Source organism: Halyomorpha halys, unplaced genomic scaffold (assembly GCF_000696795.3).
Source record: "Halyomorpha halys isolate HHAL.00 unplaced genomic scaffold, Hhal_1.1 Scaffold1561.1, whole genome shotgun sequence".
Lineage (NCBI taxonomy): Eukaryota > Metazoa > Arthropoda > Insecta > Hemiptera > Pentatomidae > Halyomorpha > Halyomorpha halys.
In genome coordinates, this window is record NW_027110735.1 from 141,462 (window position 1) to 158,967 (window position 17,506).

Sequence of the window (17,506 nt, forward strand, 5' to 3'; positions counted from 1 at the left end):
CTATGAAACATCAAATTAAACGTAATAATAATCTATTATAAATTTTAATTTGGAATCGAAAGCATGAATAATAAGTGTGAGACGTATTCTACCAAAATTTAATACCTCCACTTTCGGAAATAGTATTAATAAAGACCATATTGTACAGATTATAAAATTAACTTTATATTTAATTTTTTAATGAAAATTTTGATTTATAAAATGTATTTAAATTTTAAAATAAAAGTTTAATTTTAAAATAACCTGAATTAGTTGCAAAAACTTTAATTTTTAATAAAAAGGCCTTTTGCAAAGTGGATAGATACAAAGAACTGATTGATCATGCGAAACCTCCAAAATATAAAATCCATTCTTTCCCAATTGCAAAATTAAAGCCTAAAATGCACTTGAAATTGGACAATTTTGTTAACAGTTATCTTATAAAAAAAATCTACTAAAAAAGTGGTTTAACTTAAAACAGTAGGAATCCTGTTTTTATTGGCTTTTGCTGAAAAAAACCTAGGAAATTAAATTAAATTCAGAGACTTAAAAATATTTCTATTTTTTATGACCATTTCTGGATGTTAACGCATTCAATTATTGCCTGCTCACTAAATATTAATCATAATTGATTATAAATAAGATTTGGAATAAATTCAAAATACTCTGAATAAACATACGAAATGTTTTACAAAACTGTTCAATTGCGCTCTCGTTTTACTATATTCATTGATAAATTGCTAATATGATCGTACTATTATATATTTTTCAATTTTTTTATCAACTAGTTATTAATTAGAAATTATGGAAATTAGCAGTAATGATAATAAAATGTACGCCACCCTAAAAAAGAAAAAAATTAAGAAAATGTAACCATCGGAAAAGGGAATATGGGACCAAAATAAAATAATATTAATCAACACACACAACTTTGTTCGTAAGGTTTCTTCATTGGTTTCTGCAATATTAAAAATAACAATTATGGGAATTAGTAAGTAAATTATTGTTGATGTTATTGTTATTATTTCTGCTGTAATTGTGTTGAATAACCTGATTAAAGGTTTTACTATTACATAAATTATTTATAATATTAGTAACAATTCTGAACGTAATCAAATTTTTTATTGGTAAATTAAATTTTTCATTTGATGCTACGCTTAATAAAAAAATGAATTGTACTAGTGTTCATCTTAATATAATAATAATAATAATCAATGTGGAAAAGAATTATCTAATTGTATATCCAATGATTCATTTTTTTTCTGAATAGGTAATATTCATCTAATTTCGTTTCACAATGTAAGGAAAATTTAAGTTTAAAACTCGACTCTCTTAGTTATCGTGATTAATACAAACTTACAAATCCGATACTTCCAAATATAGAATATAAAAATTCATAAATATTAATATTTTTTATGTAATGATTGAACATCTCGTAAAATAAATAAATAATCAATAAAAGGGGAATTTAACGTATTTAAAATATATTAGTGAATAAATAGCTAAATGTTAATAATTTAAAATCCACCTCCAAAACGGAACAAAATGATAATTAAGTGTATAATTCTTTATTGATCAATTTTGATTTGACAAAGGATGCTATCAGAACCTTTAGAATCATAATTTAACTTTCTCATCATAGACCAGAAATATGAACGTCTGACACGTTTACACATTAAAAAAAACATATACAATAACTATTGTGTAATATTGTACTGGCTCTTTGCCAATAGTTTCGTTTTAAATTTTCAATTAATATTTAAATCACAAATAAGAGAAATTCATACTATTTTTACTCATGCACTAACAATGTCATACAAACTATCGTTGAAGCAATATTTTTTTTTTTTTTAAATTTACTTACTAATTTATTTTTCATTTCTACATACATATTTACAACGTAAGAAATAGTGGATTCTGGCAGTATTGAGAAATAAATTGAGAAATATCTCATCAAAAGTTAATATGTCCGCTTCTCAAAAGTAAAAAAAAATTGACTAATTAAAATTCTACATCTAAAAGTTATTAGATATATTTTAAAATTTGAATTTTTCACTGACAAGTAGGTATTACAAATCAACATATCTGATCAAAATTTGACTAATTTGAGTTCTACGATAATAATTTTTAAAAAGTGGATATATTGATTTTTGCTCGTAATAGTTATAAATTACAGACTTTCAGTTATTAAAGTATTTTTATAATTGTTAATAGTTTCAGAAAATTCCCAACAACCATTTTACACGCTACAGCCAATCAAATACCTGGCTACAAAAAAAACCCAAATTCCCAATGGGGTGGGGGGTAAGGTACCTCTGCACTATTTAAGAAATGGTGAAAATACCAAAGTACTTTATTTTCATAGAACCTTGTCGAGATACACATCCTCTCCGGTAAGTTAGTTTTTTTTTTTTTTTATTTATTCCTTGACATATATTTCATGGAAGTAAATATTATAATTTGAATAGTTAGGATCTATTGAATTTATTCATTTTTGTTTATTTAATTAATTATTTCTTTTTTTTTAGAGAATCATGTCGAGTGAAAATAGTGCAGCGAATCCACCAGGATTTATACCATTTTATGGACAGGGACTACGTGCAAAAGAGTCCCAGTTAGGAGCGATAGGTAAGTTTTATTTTCAATTTTGTTTGTTGGAGTCCTTGATTTCGGTTTTGTTTTTTTAAATAATTAGTAATATAATAATCAAAATAATATTTATAAATAATAACACGTACTTATGCACCTCATTGTGGCATTTGTTTCCAAGGTAATACCTATACTAAAATGCAGTTTCTATAATTAACAATGATAATATTGTTTCAATTAATCATTTACATATGATTTATAAGATCCAAAATATAATTCTCGTCCAATGTAAAAGCAAATACAAAATTATAATGCTCCATTAGCGAGTGTTTATTCCTATTTCCGTATTATTGGTCCATTTTCTACGTTACGACTGTAGCAGTATTGAGCACTGATTCAATTTTTGCCGTGCATATGTAGAGCTAAATGTATACCTCCAATAATTATGATTATGATCAATTAATGAATTAGTCATTTTGCATGGGGTGTGGTTTTCATTTAGATTTATTCATAGTTAATTTTTGTTCGTAAGGATTCTTGAATGGTTTTCGCAATTTTTAAAATAACAATTATGGAAATTATTAGATAAATTTTTATTATTACTATTATTGTTATTTCTGCTGTAATTATGTTAAATAATCTGATTAATGGTTTCAATATTACATAAATTATGCATAATATTATAATAATAACAATTCTGAATGTTAAGAATAACATAATTTTTATTGGTAAATTAAATTTTTCATTTGATGCTACGCTTGATATAAAATGAATAGTACTAGTGTTCATCGTAATATAATGATAAATTGAAAAAAGAATGATCGAATTTTGTATCCAATAATTCAGTTTTTTTCTGAATAGGTAATATTTATCTAATTTCGTTTGACAATATAAAGAAAATTTTAGTTTGAAACTTGACTATCTTAGTTATCGTGAATTATAACAGCTTACAAATCCTAGATTTCCAAATATAGAAATAAAATTCACAAATATTAATATATTTTTTTTTGTGATGATTTAACATCGCGCAAAATAAATAAGTAATCAATAACAGCAATTGATAAATATTTAGTAATAAATTATAATAATAATCAATAATTTAACATGTTTGAAATATATAGTGAGTATATAGCTAATTTAATCCATCCCCAAAATGGAGTACAATGATAATTAAGTATATAATTCTTTATTGATCAACTTTAATTTGGCCAAAGCCAGAACTTTTAGAATCATGATTTAATGTTCTCATCGTAGAAAAGACACACACGTTAAGTGTCGGTCGCAATCAGATCTTAAAGGTCAAAGAACTCGTCATATTTTCAAACATTTACCATATTTTTCAAAATAATACAATTTTAAACTATATATGCTAAAGCAGAACTAACAGTCAATAGCTTTGAAAAGCAATGATTAAATAATTACAATATAAAATATTATTTTCTTATTATTTTACTCCTACGTTTCAGCCCTTCTGGCTATTCTCAAGAATGACTTATTCTAAATATCACGGTTATTGTGATAGGCATCGTCAGAATTATATTTTAGTTTGTCAATCTATTTCTTATCTACCTGATTCGCATTTTTTAATATTATTGCATTTACACTTTCTAATATAGTCTTATAATCTATAACCTTACAACTCTCTTTATTAACTATATTTAGAATGTATTTACAGAGTATTGTTGATATAGAGAATATTAGAAAAAATGAATAAGTTAGATTAGAAATAAGTTGATAATCTAAAGTATTTGACAAATGCTGAACAGCCTACAATTTTTTTGTGACAACACTGTAACTGTGTTGTGTATTTAGTATAAAAAGTAATGCTTGAGAATACCAGAATACCTAAAAGTAGACGTGGAATAATAATTAAATAAACAGGTTGAGACTTGGTGGATAATTTTAATTAATTAATAAACCAGTCTCAAATAAAAATTCAAAGCATATATAAGTAATGATTATACTATTTCTGGCACAGCCACCATAAGCTTTTTATAATAGGAAAACTTAAACCTGTCACCAAATTCAATAAAATGTCGATATTTATTTCAAAAACTATTACCATACAAGTGTTTATTAGCACTTTAAGGCCTGTTAAATACACCATGAAGTAGTTCATAATGATTATCTTAGGATTTAAAATTTTCATGATATATGAGAAAATAAATGCACTAAATGTTAAATTGACTTTATTTGAAAAAAAATATGAATAAAGTAATTTTCGATTTATAATAAGCTTTTTAATTTTGTTTCATTAATATGAGTGAAAAACAAATCTGTACTTCTAAAATATTACTTTTTGAAGCTGTTCCACAAATTTCTATTCTCTAAGTGGAGATTGATTTGAGCTATTTCTTCCCAGATTTATGAACTGATTATATTTATAATTTGTTTATATTTAAAGATTTGTTTATACCCTTTCAGGTACAAAGGAGTGGCTCAAGTACATCAAGCTTCACAAATACTGGCCTCTCATCTCCCACTGGTCTTATTGGCAAATGATGGCTTTGAGCGAGGACAACATAGAATACAATATCAAAATCGTAAGAGGTACAGGGATCACTCGTGGTGCTCAAGGGAAATTACTACGAAGCATTGAAGAACTGCGGGAAAGGAAAACCAGGCTGAAGAAAATTATTGAAGACCTAAGATCTGGTGGGATGACACTGGAAGCTGAACTCTCCTATTTAATGAAGGTGGTATACACCCCCATTCCAACATCTGAGGAAGACTCCCTGCCAACTTTAATAGTTTACTCCGTACAAAAATGTAAGTAAGACAAATCAATTCAACTAAAGAAAAACTAGGCACTTACTTACTACACATTTTAGCAAGATATTATTGGATCATTATACATCATCTGAACCAAATAAAATCAAATCATATATGCAGGAACTAGATGTAATACATTACAAATCTATAGTCTAAAAAAAGACAGACTAAATAGAGACAACATTATTCTAAAAAAGTTCAACATTAACTTTATATTTATCATTTGGAGCATTGTATCGTTTCTAATATTTAATTTAGCAGTTAAAATGAGTTGTATTATTATTTGATCCTATATATAATAGTCTTGATGATAGCTAGATTTATAAAAAAATGGACTAGTTAATTATTTACTGTTATTTGATAGAATATCATTTGAGTAAGATATTGGGCCTCAACAAAAACACTTTATTTATTATTGTAAAAGATTCATATGCAATGTATCTAATAATTATTATCTTCTGTTTTAGTAAAGGAACATATGGTCAATCAGAATTCTACAGATTTTGAGAAAATAACAATTAATAAAATTGATTCGGCTGTAAGACGAAATTCTATTCTGTACAGAGCTGAAGAACACTTAAAAAGCATACCCTTCATTTGGGAGATCCAATCGTAAGATTCATTTATGTCTATTAGTTTTATTAATTATTAATAATTTTAAAAAGTTACCTTTCTTAGCTTAGTTTTAATAATTGTAATTCATTTTTTTTTTTTAAAACACTAATAATTTCTGCTGAATAAACTTATATTCAGTAGATGATTCAGATAGTTATCATTATACTATAAATTGTTAAGCGTCAAATATGGTTAATTAGTTCGAGAGAATGAGATTTTTTTTTTGGCTCATTTCCTCCATTGAGGACCTATATAGCCCCACAGTGGGAATGTCAAGGTTCATTTCTTGGGCCGCCGCGAAATAAATATTGATCAGCCCAGGAATTGAATCCACAACCTTCAGAACCAAGCGCTCTGGGACCCTCGCCCCAGCCCGTTGAGCTATCAGGTCCTCAATGAGAGATTTTACAAATAGGGAACAATGACATCAAAGAAATGACTTTTTTGTTTTAGATCTAAAAATGTTAGCTTACTTTTATTCAAATATCAAAATCATTGATAAAATTTTCAATAATTTAAGCAGTTGATAGTCAACATATGTATAAAAGACCCTTAAAATATCTATTATAAATAAAATTACAGTTATAACATTATTTAATAAAATAAATACAATGGGGTTTATTTAAAATTGAGGAATAAATAACATTAAACATAAAATCGCAAAAATATCACTTCTTTAGAAAGTAGTAATTTTGGGATTTTGAGTGGAATATTAGTCAACAAAATTGTATTAATACTTCATATTTGTAATCACCCCTTTTTGACACTTAAGCTTAAATCTTAGATTACCTAATTTAATTGATAGCCAAATTATAAAGAAGACAGGGGCATAATATTTGCTTTATCAACACTTCTGAAAAGTTAGACTTCCAAGAAATGTTAATGATTTCAGATCTCTACCAACTAATTTTTATGGCATTACAAGTTATTTTTTATAACACATGAGAACCCACATACACAATAAGGAATCAACCAAATCTTTGTTTATACTAAACCCGAGAATGTATCTTTATCTAACAGTAACTTAGAGGGGTGCTGTACCTTCATTTCATGTCATAAGATGAAAACTCTTAAAAAAAATTATCAATATACTCTAAATTCAAATGTTGTATAAAATTAACAAACACAATTTCACAAAGATTTCAATTGGTTCCTTAATGCATAAGTGGATTCCAATGTAGTAAATATTAATGTTTTCATCATTTAGTTGGTTTAGTCTTGCATTATTTTGAGGTGTGCATGAGAATGTTCCCCTGAACCTCTATTATGCTTCATGCCATTCAGTTTATAAATTTTTCAATATATGAATTTAAATTAATCACTTTGTTTATGCAAATATTAGTATTACTACTTATCATTTAATCCTATTAGTTTCATTAAAGTATTACTAAAGAATAATATCAATTTCAGAACACTTACAAACTATGCTGTTAGATCCTCCAGAATTCTCCCTCGTATTCTGCGTGAACGTAACAGAAGGTAAGTGGCAAGCAGTTTTTCTATTCCTTTTCTTTTTATTGTTACCAAAATTAACTGCAAACTGAAAGATAACATTTATATTCCTTACTATGACTATCAAAAAAGTATAATCATCAGATTTAATTGTAATAAATAGCAATAATTTCAATTACCTTGTTCAATTCACAAATTTTCTTGAATACAGCCATATTCCAAAAATAGATGACAATAACATATTTTCCATGAATTTTCAGTACCTCAATTGACTCAGGCTTTGAAGAAGATTCCAACAATACAGATGTTTCATCTATAAGTCCAGACGTGGTTATGGTAAGTCTTTTTCTCATTATTAAAAATTTCAAGTTTTTTTTTAATGCTAAATGTAATCTCTGCTATGTAGATATTCTTATAATATTAATTACAAAAACAATATCAAATAGATTTGATTCTATAAATAACTATGTATTAAATTTCATATTTGTCTGATGTTTACAGTTAGAGTTACCAACGGGAAATGAATACCATGATTTACTACATACACCATTATATCTCTGAGAAGAAGACAATTTAATAATAAAGGCAAGAAAAAACAAAACAATGTTGATTAAATAAACATTAAGTATGTTTAAATATAATATATTTTTGTACATAGTAAAGTATCTTTTTGTACTTAGTAAAGTAAGATGAAATATATTATATGAAATTTAGATATTGTATAAGATGTATTACTATCCTCTGATATCGCATTTTTATTTGTTATCTTCAATGACTTATTATGATACAATAATAATTTAAAAAAAAAAAACTTATTGTGAGGAAATAAAATATGTGTTTAAGCTTATTTTATAATTGTTGGTTATACAATTACTTTATTCAGTTCCCGATTGCATTAAACTAATTTTACAACTTTCTTGTCTTACTTAAAAGTAAAGGTTTGGCGCAGAACCCTCTAGAACAGTACAGCAGTTGAGAAAAAATGGAAATTAGTTTAAATTATAATAAAAAATTTAACTTAATGCAAAGTAACAAAAAAAAAATTTAAATCTAGTCACTTTTAAACTAAGTAATTTTTTTATTAATACCATAATTTAAAATTAATATATACAATTCAGATAATATAATTTTTATAATATTTTATATAATTGAATCAGTGGTATTACATGAAGATGAAGAAGAAGTAATTTTGTATATGTAGGCCTAGGTACATAGTGTTTGCTAATAGTAGCATTAAGTATGAGTTAACATTATCACTGCAAACCATAATTTTACACACTTTAAATTAATAAAAGTTTATTTCATCTCAATTAAAGGTTATTTATAATTTTTTTATGAATAAAACGTGTACATAAAAATACCAAATATAATATGAGTAAAAAGTTATATTTGAAATCTAAATCCAAAAACTGTATTAACATAAACATCACGAACAAAAATTTATAAACATGGATACAAACTATAATATATATTTATAGAAATAAACACTTCATTTTAATTATATTATTTCTTAATTATTTCACATAATATGTCGTGTAAAAGAAATCAAATTTACAATTTCTAGAAACAGCAATATGAAACTTATTTTAAGTAGTCAGACATATGTTTAACTACATTGTTTATTTTTATTGAGTAGTGAAAGGAGTTGGAAACTATCAGAAGGCGGTGTAAAACCACACATTGTTGCCTTGCTTGAGCTGGAAAAATAATAATTTTCAATACTCTGTAGTGTTTTAATATATAATTTGATATATATGAAGGGTTGCTAGCAACGAATCCACTTGTTATATCGCAATTTAGACTAATGACAAATGAAATAAACACTTCATTCAAATCTTCATCCCTGAAGTACCTAATTTTTTTTTAATCCTCCGTAGGCATTAAAAATTTTATCAGAACTAAATGAACAATACCAAATTACATACTCTGGACTATAGAGAGGGAAAACACATTGGGATTTTTATGAAATTAAATCCAAAACCCACTATTCCAACAAATAATAGTGTTAGAATTATCTAGCAGCTAGATGTTATTGTCAGGTTGAATTTGTAATAAGCAGTTATTTATTAACGAAAAAGGATAAAAAAATATGAAATAAAATGAATAATGACATTATTACATGAACAATGGTAATTGTCACTTTTTACAACTAGATCTTCAGTCAACTCTAAGTTTGGGATGCTTTTTATGAAATGTAGCTCCACTGATGAATGGAGTTCTTGCTAGAAGCTTTACAGATTTGCGGAGTTTTGCTGAATAGCCATATTTTAGGAGGCTTAAGCAGTAAGTCATGTAGTGTTTTTGACAGAACTAATTGTGCAGACAAGTGCTTTATACTGCACACTAAATGATTGCACCTCTAACCCATATTTTGATTTTTATGACTAGTGGGATATTCACTAGGAACCCCTCATACATGTTAAATTAAAAATGTATACAATTTTTTTTATGATATAGTACATACCAAGTTAAGCTTCCTGAACTATTTGATGACTTATGGCTGGAAACTATTGATTCAGGAGTTAAGAAGCGGTTAGCAGGATTGAGCCTAAATACAAAAGTTGAATAAAATAAACCTATTTATCTCATAATATTTTAAACAAAAATCACCAAATTCTTTTTAAATTATTTTAGTGCCTTGTCAGAATGGTGAAAATAAAATTTACAATAGCTAATATTTGGAATTCTCTAGAACTCTTCTTGATATGCCTAATAGGTTAAAAGAAATTAATCTATATTAAAAAATATATCATCAACTAAAGTGTGTATGACAGCTCACTTGTGAGATAAATTCAATTCCTATAGATGATTTTGAAAAAATTAACCCCAAAAAAGTATTTGTTCAACATTTAAATATAATAACTGTAATAAGGTATTCATTAATGCTGACATTGACACTTGGTCAGGTGCACTTAAGATCATAACGCATTTGTGCACTACTCATTTGTAGGACTTCAGCATAGAACCAAGGAAAAAATTTTAAAAACTGAACTTTTGTCACTTGATAATGGTTAAATTTGCATTTTTAAGCAACATTTTTATATAATAGTATGAATAATCCACTTAAAATCTATTTTTTTAATATTTCAAGGACATGGACGAGCACTATTTATCTCACAGATTTTACTGCAAATAACAATAAATATCTTTGAATCAGGGACACAAACATAATAATACAATTATTTTAAGGGAAAATAAAATAAATATGAAAAAAATAAAATTTGAGAAACCAAAAATACTAATGCAATCTGATACAACTCATCCAGTTGTAACAAAACACCGCAATCTAATGTCAACAGTATACAAAGAAAATTTTAACCATGTGGGAGGTGGGAGGAATTAGAAATATACTAAATCCACTATCCTTTTCTTGGACAAACAAAATAACTGGCCACTTCATCTCATAGATATATTGTACCTGACAAAAGCTTAATGGTTAAATATGGATATACAAGCAATCAAAATAAAATCTAGACAACCAGATTTTAACTATAATTTTATTATTTTGGCCTTTAAACCATGAGCTTGGTTTTGAGGTTTTGAAGGTTTGAACCCTCACAAAAGCCATTAGGAGTTTCCATTTTCATTTTTTGCACCAGTCCTTAAAATGTTTTTGACAAAAAATGATAATAATAAATAACTGAGATGAAAAAAATATATCAGACTAAGACAAGGTCACATTCTGTAAAATCTACCACATCATAAAAACACTTAATCTCTTCAATGTGCAGTAATGTAGGATAGGTTCAAAAATAAAAAAATAGCAAAGCAACAATTCATTTTAAAAAAAAAAAAGAGAAGCTCAGAAAAATTATATACTAAGGAAGGACAAAAATTGATAAAAATAATAAGCTAAAAAAAAGAAATAGAGCAAGGGCATCAGTTAAAATGTCTAAAGAAAAGGCAAGAAAAAATGGAAAACTACAAAGAATATAACAAATTCTGGATTGCAGTTAATTCTGTTTAAGTGTGATATAAAAATTAATGTTTTATTGTATAAAAATTGCTCTGTGGCAAACTGTAAATATATTGATTGTAGTTCACTAGCCCTTGTGTCTTTTGTTTGTCACAACTCATTGTGAAGTCTTTGTTGTGAACACTTAGAAGCTAGTGTTCTCACAACAGTTTGAACTTTTATGTTATATACCGTAACAATAAAAAAGTAAAGGCATTAAAAACATTCTATCCACCCGTTTGACAAATTTCACAGGAAATATCAATAGGAAAAAACAAAAAAAGTTCAGAAGAAGGATCAAGAGTGTGTAATAGGCAATGCTCGCTGTGATTCTCAGAACTAACTTTTCTCAAGTTAGTGAATCGGAATAGGAAAAATCACACAGAGACTGAAGTCAAATTCATTGTTGAAACATCCAATAATAAAAACAAAATATCAAAAGAAGTGAACATATCGAGAGAGGTGGACTAGCTTCAGAGTTATTTGAGAAAATTAGAGATACTATATATGCTTTTTCAAAAGGCATGGGATAAAAAGAGGATTTTGAGGAACAGGAAGCCCCATCTGGCAGTAGGTCTTCTTTAGCAAATCAAGTATAAATTGAAAATCTTAAAGCAGAAACTAGAAAGATAACACATTATCTACCCATTGTAAGATAAATTGTAATTTACTTTTTGCCTAGGATATCCACTATCAGCAATCTATAGTTTTTAACTTGTCATATTAGTGGAGCTAGAATGAAGTTTATATAGTAGAGTTAACAGCTAACTGTTATAACTACGAGATAACTCATATTGGGCAGTCAGAGTGTTAATATTTATATGATGGATTAATACTTAAATCATACAATTGCTAATGAAATTAATTCAAAGGATTTATAGGTTACATCTATAAAAATTATATACTAAGAACGACTATTTTAGCAGTTCAGTGATATAAGAGGAAGAATTGAGGAAAAATAGTAAAACCGTCGGATTTTTTCCTAATTAAGAGTACCAACTTTATGAGGCTGGCTGGGCCACAGGAGGGCTTTAGAACTTACAGGGTTGATTCAGGGCTATAATAACAGAATAAATAATTATCTGCCACAGCCAAATTCAAACTCAGATCCTTGAAGTTTCTAGCATAGGTCCTTACCTCTGTGCCACCCCACTCCCTTTGTTAAAAAATATACACATATATAACATAAAACTTTTATGCCAAAGAAATTATGATGAAATTATATAGTTGTCAATACGTAATAAGTCTTAAATAATTTAATAATAATCCTTACTTAATCTAAAAAAGCAAATAAAATCTTGCATACAAATCAATATACCTGTGACTATTAGGTGTTCGAGGAGTACGGGGCGCATTCATTGAAAAAACTGGTTGATTTCCCCTTACAGGAGTCTAGAACAAAAATAAGTAATATGTAGAAGTTATTTTTCAACAAGGCAACAATATTAATTCATTATTACTTACAAAGGGTTGGCTTAAAATATTTCTTGAAGTATTTAAGTTTATAGATGGCGTTCTAGATGAAGTTTCAAGATTTCCACACTTTTCTTTGTACCACTGATATTTCCTTAAATCAAGTTAAAACAGCAAATTAGAAAAACAAATATGTATCTATTTAAGGGACATCTACTATAATCGAAATTTTATTTTACTTTACATAGGTAAAATTATTTAAGATTATCAGAAATTATATTATTTTAATAAAATACAATTTAAGAATTAGAAAAATTAATAATATAGGATTTAAAAATAATTAAACAATTTTGTTTTGTGAAGCTTATATAGATTAGATAATTTAATTAATGAAATTTCATAGATATTCATTGATTTTTTAAAATAAGTATATATAATGATATAAGTTAGCAATAATCCAAAAGATTTATAATAATTCCTTTAAACTGTAATTTTTCTTAGGAATAGTTATAATTATTCATATTTTCAAGCCAAAGCCTATCCAAAAATTTACCATAATCAATTCAAACTTACTTGATAAGTATCTCAATATTGCTCTGCTGTTTATTTAGAGCAACTTTGCAAGCTTCATATTTTTGCTTTGCAGTATGAAGCTTCTGTTCTAACTCAGAAACGTACACTTTAGCAGTTTTATATTTTTCAACCTTACAAAAATAATAATAATAATTAAAGAGGAAAGAATAAAAATAAAAGCATTTCATTTAGAATGACAAACATATTTTTATTATTTAGCATTAAACAACATAAAAAAGCTATATTGGGACTACATCACAGCTCCAAATTCCAGAAGTTTTCTAAATGATGTATTTGTTGATATTCTTTTTTTCACTCTTGTATCCATTATAGAACAACGTTAAAAAAATTCCTTAAATAAAAGATAGTTTTCTTAGGAAAAGCCACAATATAACTATATCATAACGTGAATCCATTTGTATTAATGCAGAAGACCTTGTTAAAACAGGCAAAATCTCTCTCACTCTCTAAGAATGAGAGATAAATTCGTACTTTACTGTGTATAATGAAGAGGGAATTTTTGAGATTTTATTTCACAAGTCATTGCATGTACTTGTATTTCAGGCTTTCTTTCACATTTGCTACAGAGGGACCCTACTTTTCAATCTTGTCAACTGACACCTGGGACTTCATGCAGAGGCGTATAATTGATATTTAGTTTCAAGACATTAGATCATTCAGAACCCCAAAGTATTTGTTTCTTATAAGCAAACCTGTAATGGGTAAATTTGAAACCAAGGCCCTGCCACCTGTAATTGGCTCATTCCTCAATTGCATTTTTATGTAACAACTGTTGTAGAGTTCTCACACTCTAATATCCCTGGTCAATGCACAATATCTTGGTACATTCAGCTATCTCAGCTGAATAATCAATAACAATAATAAATATTTTAGAATCCTGACTATTCAGTAAAAGTTTTAGAATCAATTCATTTTGGGTGATACTACATGGTGAAGCATTGATAAACAACCTTTTTAAGAAGGAGTACATATGGATTTTAAACCCAAAAATAAGTATATAATATTTATTATTCTTGAATCACAACTTTGGTATTATAGAAACTTATATTAGGAGAATGACAGATGTCTCACTGGAAGATATTTTAATCTCAATATCTTTACAGCAAGACATTTTGTTGTTTATTTAATATGAATCATATATAATAATTAATATTAGATTATATGAATTCCTTACATTGGTTCTGTAATAAGCCATTAATTTAGAACGATTTTTTTCTTGAAAATCCAGCACCTTGATTAATTTAGGTATGGTATCACTTATGTCAAGAAATACCTCTTTAATTTCTTCCGGCATCTGAAACAGTAAAAATAATCAATATCAAAAGAGTTCACATTTAATTCTATATTAACCTCCACAAAATACTAGAATTAAATATCATAAATTAAATAAAAACTAAACAGATATTAAGTTAATTGTAAGTATATTCATTGTATTGCAGAGACTGAGGTATTACTATTGTAAATTATTTTTCAGTGGAATGTACAGTGTAGAGTAAACATCTGTGTAAACTGTGTAGATTCATTTACAATCAGAACAGTGTAATCATGAATTCATTAAGAAATAGTTTCTAAAAATATTCAGTAGTAACAAGAATATGACTAAATGAGAAATTATTATTAAAATATCGGTCAATGATTTTCAAATTTTAAATTTATATTTTATTTCCAACATTTGTATAGCATACTTAGGAACATGATCGCCACACATGTTGTGGCGTAGGTCCCAGAGCTCTCGGTTCAGAACTTTGTGGTTTCGATTCCCACCTGGGGCAGTAAATATTTATTTCTCGGTGGTACCTAGAAATGAATCTTGATACTCCCACCTTGATTAGTAGGCTGCAGCAACTTCAAAGTAACAACAAATGGTTGGCAAAAAGGGCCAGGAGGCCCACTTGCTGAATTAGTTCTCCCCCTCTACCAGTTACCAATACCAAAATACCCACACCAATGGGATATTTATTTAAATCAAGTTAATAGTTTATGCATACAATTGAAATAATAAAATCTTACAAAAAATTATATCGGAATATTAAATAAACAATTCCCTCTTCCCATGAAAAAAAATATATACATACTATTTAAATTAATGTATATTAATTGGGAAAAACATATTTAAAAAAAAAAACTATGAATGTATAACTGAAATTATTTTAAAGAAAAACTAGTAGTTCTCAAGCTTTGTGACCAATAGAATTTATGAGGCTTGTAAATAAATCTAAAGAGACAGAAAATGGTGACATTAAAGTTCTGTGCACACTCATGGGGATGAAATGAAAAAAATTACTTATAATAGGAACATATCACCAATGTACAAACAAATATATTGTATAACTCTATCATGGAGGGCATATTTCAATAGTATAATTATTACTACTTTCTATACTATTAATTAATTACTTACCTGATTGTTACACTGCACGATCATACATGGTGATGCACATTTTATACAAATTTTCGCATCTAAAGAAATAAATTAAAACAATCAATATATTTGTTTCTGATATAAAAAAAAAGTTTAAACAAAATGTATGAACTAAAAAGAACAAAACAGTAAGACAATGTAATTATTATAAATAATTTTAAATACAGTTTTAGCAATTACAAAATATAAGTATAAATCTTAAGGTGGTCAACTGCCCAATGTAATAGAAACTTTTTTATTTTATATAATTTGATTTAATTTATATAAATTCAGTTTTTTTTTTTATAATTGACACTATTTGACATTTCATTTGGCCAGTTATACTGCCAATAAGTTGGAACAGGCTTATTATGCTGGGATGAAGTGAGTGTTCGGCATAAGTGAGCATTTTAATAGTATTTTTTATGTCATTCAATATCCATTTTTTCAAAGATCTATTTATTATGGAACAGAAGGGAAATGGAATTATGTCATCTGAATCGTTTTATAAAATATCAGAAAAATGAACATATAACCAGATTCTAATTCGAAAAACAAATTTCCATAATTTTAACTGGGTTTGTCCAAAGGATCAAAGTGTTTGTGGTTACTTATGTTTGTGTATTTCCAAGTGTCAAACGAATAGTTTCTTATTTATTTATTTTGTTTAATTTCACAGGTTTTATTCATAAAATCTAATTGTAATATGATGACTTACCTTGTCGAGTGCAATTATCACATAGTATATGACAGCAGCTGGTCATAAAAAATTGTCTTTTCTTTTTTCCTTGGCTAGGTTTAATAAAGCAACTATTACAAAAAACCCAAAACATTTTTCTAATAGGAATAAAACTTTTAAAAGTGCCTATTATTGACTGCAATAAAGATAAATGTTTGATTAAAATAAAGAAATTAATAAATTGAGCATTTTAAAACAAATAACAGGTAGTAAAAAATGAAGATTCTTTTACTTAAAATTCATTTTTTTTGTTTTTGTTATTATACCTTACAAAAGAATCCAATAAACATACCATATCAAAAGAATTAAAATGAATTATTTTTAAAAATATGTAATAAATTAATGACCATCACAATTAAAAGTAAGATTATTTGTGGCATTAGATCGTAAAACATGATAACTACAATAATAAAAATGTTTACAGTGCTAAATTGTTTGTTAATTACAATTTTTTATTTTCAACCAGCAGTCACCATAACTTAATATCAACATTGTTCTGTTAATAAACTGAATTTCCTAAAGATTCTTTAAACAATTCATAAAATTTCCCTCAGAATTCTAATACCAATAAATGCATCTAAATAATTATATTGTGATTAATTGAAATTATTCCAGAATACGTTTTAACCTTTAATTTTAAACCTACTATCATAAATTGTTTCTAAAATAATAAAGTTTTTATTTAATGATATGAGGTACTAAACGTTTCATTAATGTAATTGAACCATCCTGCTAAGTTATCAATTCAAGTTTAACAACAATATTAAAACATTTACAGGTAATCCTCGTTTTATGTATAAAACTAATAGTATTTAAACTTACTACTTAATTAGAACTTTAAATTTAAATTTTATTTGAACCAATGCAGTTGAATGTGAATCTCCCAGTTACACTGCCATTTAAATAACATTATTATGAAAATTATATTACTGAAAATTACTAAACCTAGATTTATGATAATTGCTAGTAAATATCAATGTTTAAAAAAAAAACATAA

General features: G+C 26.7%; 2 protein-coding genes across 2 annotated transcripts; one reads left to right on the top strand and one right to left on the bottom strand.

Annotated features, from left to right (window-relative positions):
• Positions 1 to 5,817: 5,817 nt before the first annotated feature.
• LOC106690059 (uncharacterized) lies at positions 5,818 to 8,064 on the top strand. The gene is made up of 4 exons (XM_014435326.2): positions 5,818 to 5,952; positions 7,366 to 7,434; positions 7,668 to 7,743; positions 7,909 to 8,064. The coding sequence occupies exons 1-4, from the start codon at positions 5,819 to 5,821 to the stop codon at positions 7,966 to 7,968; spliced, it is 339 nt and encodes a 112-aa protein (XP_014290812.1). The 5' UTR covers position 5,818; the 3' UTR covers positions 7,969 to 8,064.
• An 88-nt stretch (positions 8,065 to 8,152) lies between these two features.
• On the bottom strand, positions 8,153 to 17,357 carry LOC106690057 (zip homologous protein 3). The gene is made up of 9 exons (XM_067048849.1): positions 17,332 to 17,357; positions 16,489 to 16,562; positions 15,771 to 15,829; positions 14,544 to 14,663; positions 13,349 to 13,479; positions 12,827 to 12,929; positions 12,681 to 12,754; positions 9,872 to 9,955; positions 8,153 to 9,104 (listed from the first exon to the last, which is right to left on the bottom strand). Exons 2-9 carry the CDS (start codon positions 16,532 to 16,534, stop codon positions 9,014 to 9,016), a joined length of 708 nt encoding a protein of 235 aa, XP_066904950.1. The 5' UTR covers positions 16,535 to 16,562; positions 17,332 to 17,357; the 3' UTR covers positions 8,153 to 9,013.
• Between the last annotated feature and the right edge of the window lie 149 nt (positions 17,358 to 17,506).